At 40.9% G+C, this 6,855-nt stretch overlaps 1 protein-coding gene across 5 annotated transcripts in view; it reads left to right on the plus strand.

Moving 5' to 3' along the window:
* The window catches only part of PLCB4 (phospholipase C beta 4), a 322,471-nt gene that overhangs the window by 182,784 nt on the left and 132,832 nt on the right, over positions 1-6,855 (plus strand). For all 5 annotated transcript variants that reach the window (XM_054022802.1, XM_054022803.1, XM_054022801.1 and 2 more), the window contains exon 4: positions 5,125-5,225. In XM_054022802.1, coding sequence (XP_053878777.1) covers positions 5,142-5,225 — 84 coding nt within the window. In that variant the 5' untranslated portion in view covers positions 5,125-5,141. The remainder of the gene's footprint in view (positions 1-5,124; positions 5,226-6,855) is intronic.

Here is a 6,855-nt window from a genome sequence, read left to right on the forward strand (position 1 = left end):
GAATCAACAGTGTAATGCTGTTGCAAAATAATCAAACATTCTGGGATGTATTAGCAGGAATGTTGTAAACAAGACACGAGCGGTAATCCTTCTGCTCTACTCTGCACTGATTAGGCCTCAGCTGAAGTATTGTGTACAGTTCTGGGCATCACATCTTTTCTGAAATGTGTACAAATTGGAGAAAGTCCAGAGGAGAGCACCAAAAATGACTAAAGGTTTAGAAAACATGTCCTATAAGGAAAAATAGAAAAAAATCGGGTTTGTTGAGTCTGGAGAAGAGAAGACTGCGGGGGGACATAACAGTTTTCAAGTACATGAAAGGTTGTTACAAGGAGCAGGGTGTAAAATTGTTCTTAACTTCTGAGGATAGCACAAAAAGCAATGGGCTTAAATTGCGGCAAGGGAGGTTTAGGTTGGATGTTAGGAAAACCTTCCTGTCAGGGTGGTTAAGCACTGGAACAAATTGCCTAGGGCAGTTGTGGAACCTCCATCATTTGGAAGTTTTTAAGAACAGGTTAGACAAACAGCTGTCAGGAATGGTGTAGTTATTATGTAGTGCTGCCTTGAGTGCAGGGGACTGGACTGGATGACCCTTCCAGTCCTACACTTCTGTGATTCTTTCTGATCCTGCAAATGGACAGGGAGCCTTTGTCCAAGGCTGGGGAAGGCAGTTCTTCCTGGGAATGCTTGGAAGGACTTTGCGTTGCTGAGGCCCCATAATTCTGATCGGTGACCATTAGGTAAGCTTTTAGCACAGGTATAGGTTTTTAATGTTTTCTCTGTAATGCTTTCACCTTAAGAATGAATATACTTACTTAGAAAGAGCTGTGTGAAAACTTATTACTGCTGGCAATTATGCTATTCATAGCCTTCAAAGAGTAAGCAAAGTGCAGATGCCGGCCTGTTTAGGCAGTCTAGCTTGCTGGGATATCACAGTGTAGACAGGAAATTGTGCAGCCTGGAAAAACCCTGGTCAGGACGGAGAGGGAGACATGTCTCTGCCCAAGAGAGGTGATGGCTGAGGAGCTGAGAGCTTAAAGTTAGATGCCCTTGGTGGGTCACCGAGGGGGTAGACAGGTGCTGTCACCCTGAACTGTGACAGGGATCTCTAACTTGCAATTTTCTGAGAGTGAGGAAAAAGGCAGCTCCCCCTTAATCATAACTGGGGAGAGACTGAAATTTTAAATGTAATTTTAAATAATAATAAGGAAATAATACTACTATGGTGGCTTTCATGCAAGGATCTCAAAATCTTGTACAGCCCCATGAGGTACGCATCATTCCCACTGTGGAGTGGTATACTGAGTGCACAGACAGGGTCATGGAAGAAGCTTGTGGAAGAGCACAAGTAGAATCCCTGTGCCCTACAACCTGGGCCCAGGCTTTATTCACAAACCCGTCCTTTGTCTTCTCTTCTTGAGAAGAATCGATAATATTATTTATAGCCACTAATTCCTTTTATTGGGAATATAGTGACTATTGTTTTACACATTAGTGCAAATGGAAGCATTTTCAGCTGAAGCAGAGAATTAATGTTAATTATGTTATATATCACTGTCCAGTTACTTTTCTGATAGTAAAAGTACATAAATTGAACTCACATATTCAGAAGGTCTGGCTGGTTTCATGTAGGCTGTTGATCTATGTATTTTGATATATATATCAATGACTGTTTGACAAAAGGCAGGAGGTGAAAAGACTAATAGCATAAAAATGCAGGGTTGTTTTCCTCCCCGTAATAAGGCAATTTTTTTAAGTGGAAAATTTATCAGAAGTATCTGTTCTTGAAACAATCTCTGGCAAAGTCTCCTAATGGTGCCATTTGAGGCCATTTGTTCTTTTGTTAGGAAATTTTATGATAAGAGCGAGCAAGAAGATATCAGTCCTTCATTTTGGGAACACTTATGTCTGTTCTGAAGTTAAAGATAAAATCAAATAAAAGTTGAAATTCAGAGCATTCTTTCTGCCTAATGGAAGCCATGTTCTAATTCTGGTTGACAGTATCTTAGTCTGCTATTTAGAATTCTGTAATGCACAAACACTGCAAAGGAGTTTTCCATAACTCTGATTACACAGCCTGTAGTAAAACTTCTCCCGAGTCTTGGGTAAGCGTCTTGCTATGCTCATTTAGGCAAGATCATTGCTTGCCCAGTGTGCCTGCATTAGGGAAAAGGGGCACCCCTCTTGAGCCCATCGTGTGGATGGAAGGACACTCTCCATGGGGCACTACGCCATCCCCCATGCAAAAGCGTGGAGAATAGATTGGCAAGTATGTGGAATGGGCTGGGCCTTGACTCTCCTCCCCTCACTGTGGCTGCCAGGGTGCATTTGAGCCAGCCCAGACATAGGAAATATTGCCTCCTTGTGCCTCTCAGAGTCTGGGCTGCTCGTGGAGTAGTATGGCTTTGCACTGCCTCTTACTCAGGGCAGATTGCATTTGTCACAGTCTTACCATTACAGGTTAGCCTTAATCATGAAGGGCTCATCCTGCTCTCAGAAGGAGTTTCATCTGTGTAAGGAGTGCAGAATCAGGACTAAAATTGTATCATATAGGCTCAGTTGCAACTTGGACTACACACCAGGATGGGTTATCTGGACCTTGCGTCTGGTTGCACAGGAATAAATAAGGATACTTGGTCACCTCCTGCCTGGAACAGGTGTGTGCAAAGTGGGCAGGGCATTGGCAGAGCCTTGGTTGTACTATACGTTCACTGGCTGTCTCGCCTATATACTGCTGATATAGGCTAGCAGCATATTACGACCACCTGGGACCAAGAAGGAAACCTGGGAGAGGGGTGTCTTGGGCATGTCTGACACAGTGCCTCCTGGAATTACTCCTGGGATGGCGGTGCTTACACACCACCCCTTGCTGAGCGCAGTGCCTAAATAAATAAATAAATTAATTAATTAATGGAGATATCCCATCTCCTAGAACTGGAAGGGACCTTGAAAGGTCATCGAGTCCAGCCCCCTGCCTTCACTAGCAGGACCAAGTACTGATTTTGCCCCAGATCCCTAAGTGGCCCCCTCAAGGATTGAACTCACAACCCTGGGTTTAGCAGGCCAATGCTCAAACCACTGAGCTATCCCTCCCCCCTCAGTCTGGACCAAAGATTTTAAGTTGGAGCCCTGATAATGACTAACAGCCAGATTCGGCCATCTTTCCTCACAACGTGTAGTATCTGATGACAAACAGTCCTACTGAAATCAGCTGGAGCTTCTCACAGAACAGGATACTGGGCAGCATGAATAAAAGCATTAGTGTCTGGCCCCTAAGGTTTTAAATACATCCCTCCCCCCAGGTTTATTGACTTTAAAAACAATGAAATTACCGAATTCCAGATTATAATCTAGTTTTCACCTATGAGATAGGTGATAGCATTTATAGGATAAAATATCGTGATTGAATCCGGAAGCAGCCATGCTATTACATGGTTTCAAAAAATTAAATTGTTGATTCCCTTGAGGCAGAGAGATTCCCAACCTTCCACACTAATTCAACATGCATTATTGTTAATACAAGAGTTTCCCACCCATCCATTTACTGGAACTATCAGGATATTGTGCATCCTAGAGTGCACTTGTAAGCAGGCAAATCACCGCCAAATTGGAGATAACAATTTGTACATTAGATGCTGTCAATTCAGTATTTGACAGGGTGTTAAATGGTATGCGATGGCACTATTTGCACTGGGATGCAATATGAGTAAGGCATGTTCGGATATAGTATCCTGCTCATACTATGTTGGTTTTTAAAAAACATTGTCTATATTCAAATGCACTTTGTACCCTGATGTTTTAGTTGGATCCTGAATTAATAGTGACTGTTAGTCCACGTGTCGTTCAACTTGTACAAAAATCCACAGTAATGGTAGATAAACCTCCTTCCGTACTCTTTACTCCTCTACAGATTCTCTTCTGTGAATCATTACCTGCATAATATACCTGCATATCCTATATAAATATAGATAATATGAGATGCATATAAAAATATTGCTGAAAATAGCTGGTTTTCTGTGTAGAGTAAATGGCTTCTGAAATAAAAAATCCAGAATAAAAATGTAAAAACATTTTGCTTTTTAGTATGTGATTCTGCTATAGCACTTACTTTCAGTGAAATGCTTGCATATATTATCAGCTGTGCTAATGAATGTTACTTAGGTGTACATTAAGCTGTAGCTAATTAAACTCTTGCATTGATTTAAGCAGGTATTTAAATAGATTAATGATTAGGGCCCTACCAAAATCACGGTCCATTTTGGTCAATTTCACAGTCAGAGGATTTTTTAAATCGTACATTTCATGATTTCAGCCATTTTAAATCTGAAATTTCACGATGTTAGAATTGTAGGGGTCCTGACTCAAAAAGGAGTTGTGGGGTGGGTTGCAAGGTTATTGTAGGGGGGGTTGCGGTACTGCTACCCTTACTTCTGCGCTGCTGCTGGTGGCGGCGCTGCCTTCAGAGTTGGTCAGCTGGAGAGCAGCGGCTGCTGGCCGGGAGCCCAGCTCTGAAGCCAGAGCCGCTGCCAGCAGCAGTGCAGTAGTAAGGATGACATAGTATGGTATTGCCACCCTTACTTCTGCACTGCTGCCTGCAGAGCTGGGCCCTCAGTCAGCAGCTGCCACTTTCCTGCCACCCCGCTCTGAAGGCAGCAGCGCAGAAGTAAGGGTGGCAATACCGTGACCCTCCTAAAATAACCTTGCAACTCCCTGCAAATCCCTTTCGGGTCAAGACCCCCAATTTGAGAAAGATTGGTCTCCCGTGTGAAATCTGTATAGTATAGGGTAAAAGCACACCTAACACCAGATTTCACGGGGGGAGGAAACCATGAATTTGGTAGGGCCCTATTAATGATACAATCTGCAGTCATCTTTTGGATAATTGTCATGTTTAGTCACTCTTTAAAACATTTTTCAGTCGTATTCTACTTTTAAAATGAGTTTATCTTTGATAAAAAAATATAACATGATGTGAGGAAAACTCTTAATATGCAAACCCACAACTGTGTTTTTATAAACTGTTTTGCTGCAAGGAAAGCCAGCTGTTTGTCTCCAACAGTCTATGCAGTCTTCCTTATAGAAAGCAACAATTGAACTATGCTGTTTCTTTCCATTTCATTTCAGGTTTTTCAAACATAATCATGGCAAAACCTTATGAATTTAACTGGCAGAAGTCAGTCCCTTCCTTTATGCAAGATGGAGCTGTGTTTGACAGATACGAAGAGGTAAGGGGCCAGTTGAATAATGTTCCTCTCCCTTTCCCTTTCTTTTCTAGATGTTGCAAATGTTACAAAAATATTTTTTTTCTTAAGATTTTAAACAAATAAAAGTTTCAAACAGAAAATCTTCATGAAGGTAGAAAATAAATATTAACAGTTTGTTATGATACAATTTCTTGCTACCAAAAAACCCCATTTAAAATACATTTTGTAATGGCTGATTTAATCCTCCGATTTGAAAATAATCCCCGAGTAAGAGAAACACTTTCATTTAAATCCCTTCTGTCTGTAATAGACATGCAGCTCTCTGTTGTGGAGTCATCATAGTATAGTACACAAAGCACATTCCCCCCCAAAAAGTGAACACTGTCCTTTTTTTAAATTTACTATTTTTGGAATGAGTGCTCCTACTTGTGAAAATAGACTACGAACCTACATGCTGTATGGAAAAATAGAAGGTCACCAAAACATTTACACTGTAAATCAAAGACACCATTTAAAATCAAGGGTGGTTTTATCTCCTTTAGTCAATCGACCTATGCTTTATCTGGAATATGATTAATATGATCCTGCTTTCAGCCGCACTTTAATCCAGGTCTGTTGAAGGAAAGGAAAGTGGGACATAACATTTGATATAAGCTTCCAAAATAAAATGCAGAGACCTTTGCCTTATATTCAACATCAATTTGCCTATGAAAATCGTTTTACTAAGGTTTGTTTTTAATCTTTTTTTATTTGCCTGAAAATCTCTAAGTTAAAAGTATTTTGAGAAATGCCGTCAGGGATATTATGTTTTCCTTTAATCTCTTGAAACGAACAAAAAGTATTTGTATCATAGTCACCTGCCAAGATAGACCTTGCTTTCTTATCCCCCACTTTCAGTGCTGGATTAGGTAAACTAATAGGAAACATGTTTGGTAAATGTTGCTAAAAAATTGGGCTCAGCTGATCCAACGGAATGTGTGTGGTTTTGCTTTCAAGAATGTTTAATAATGATCACCCCATTGTTGTTCTCTTGCACAGTACAAGATAAAGTAAAAGGTTCCTTGCTGTCCTGGGTTGGTTATTCAGTCCCTTCTAAAGGCAGGCAGACATTTTCAAAGTACAAGTTACAACTTGTGGCTCATAAGTATAGGCCAGTCAACCTAACTTTGATGCCTGGAAAGATACTGGAATAAATTATTAAACAGTTTGTAAATACCTAGAGGATAATATGGTTATAAAGAATAGTGAGCTTGGATTTGTCATGCCAGACTAACCTAATTTCCTTCTTTGACAGGGTTTCCGGCCTAGGGGATAGGGAGGAAACAGTAGATGTGACATATGTTGATTATAGTAAGACTTTTGACACTGTCTCCCACATGTCATTCTCATAAGCAAACTAGGGAAATGTGGTCTAGATGAAATTACTATAAGGTGGGTACACAACTAGTTGAAAGACCATACTCAAAGAGTAGTTATCAGTGGTTCCCCATGAAACTGGGCTGGCATATCCAGTAGGGTCCTACAGAGGTCAGTCCTAGGTCCGGTGCTATTCAGTATTTTCATTCTGTTTAGTGGCTAGGGCCGGGGCTGCAGTTTTACAGCACTAACCATGTGAATGGTACAGCATTTAACATTGGATCAGACTTCAGAG

This window comes from Malaclemys terrapin, chromosome 3 (genome assembly GCF_027887155.1).
Source record: "Malaclemys terrapin pileata isolate rMalTer1 chromosome 3, rMalTer1.hap1, whole genome shotgun sequence".
Classification (NCBI taxonomy): Eukaryota; Metazoa; Chordata; order Testudines; family Emydidae; genus Malaclemys; species Malaclemys terrapin.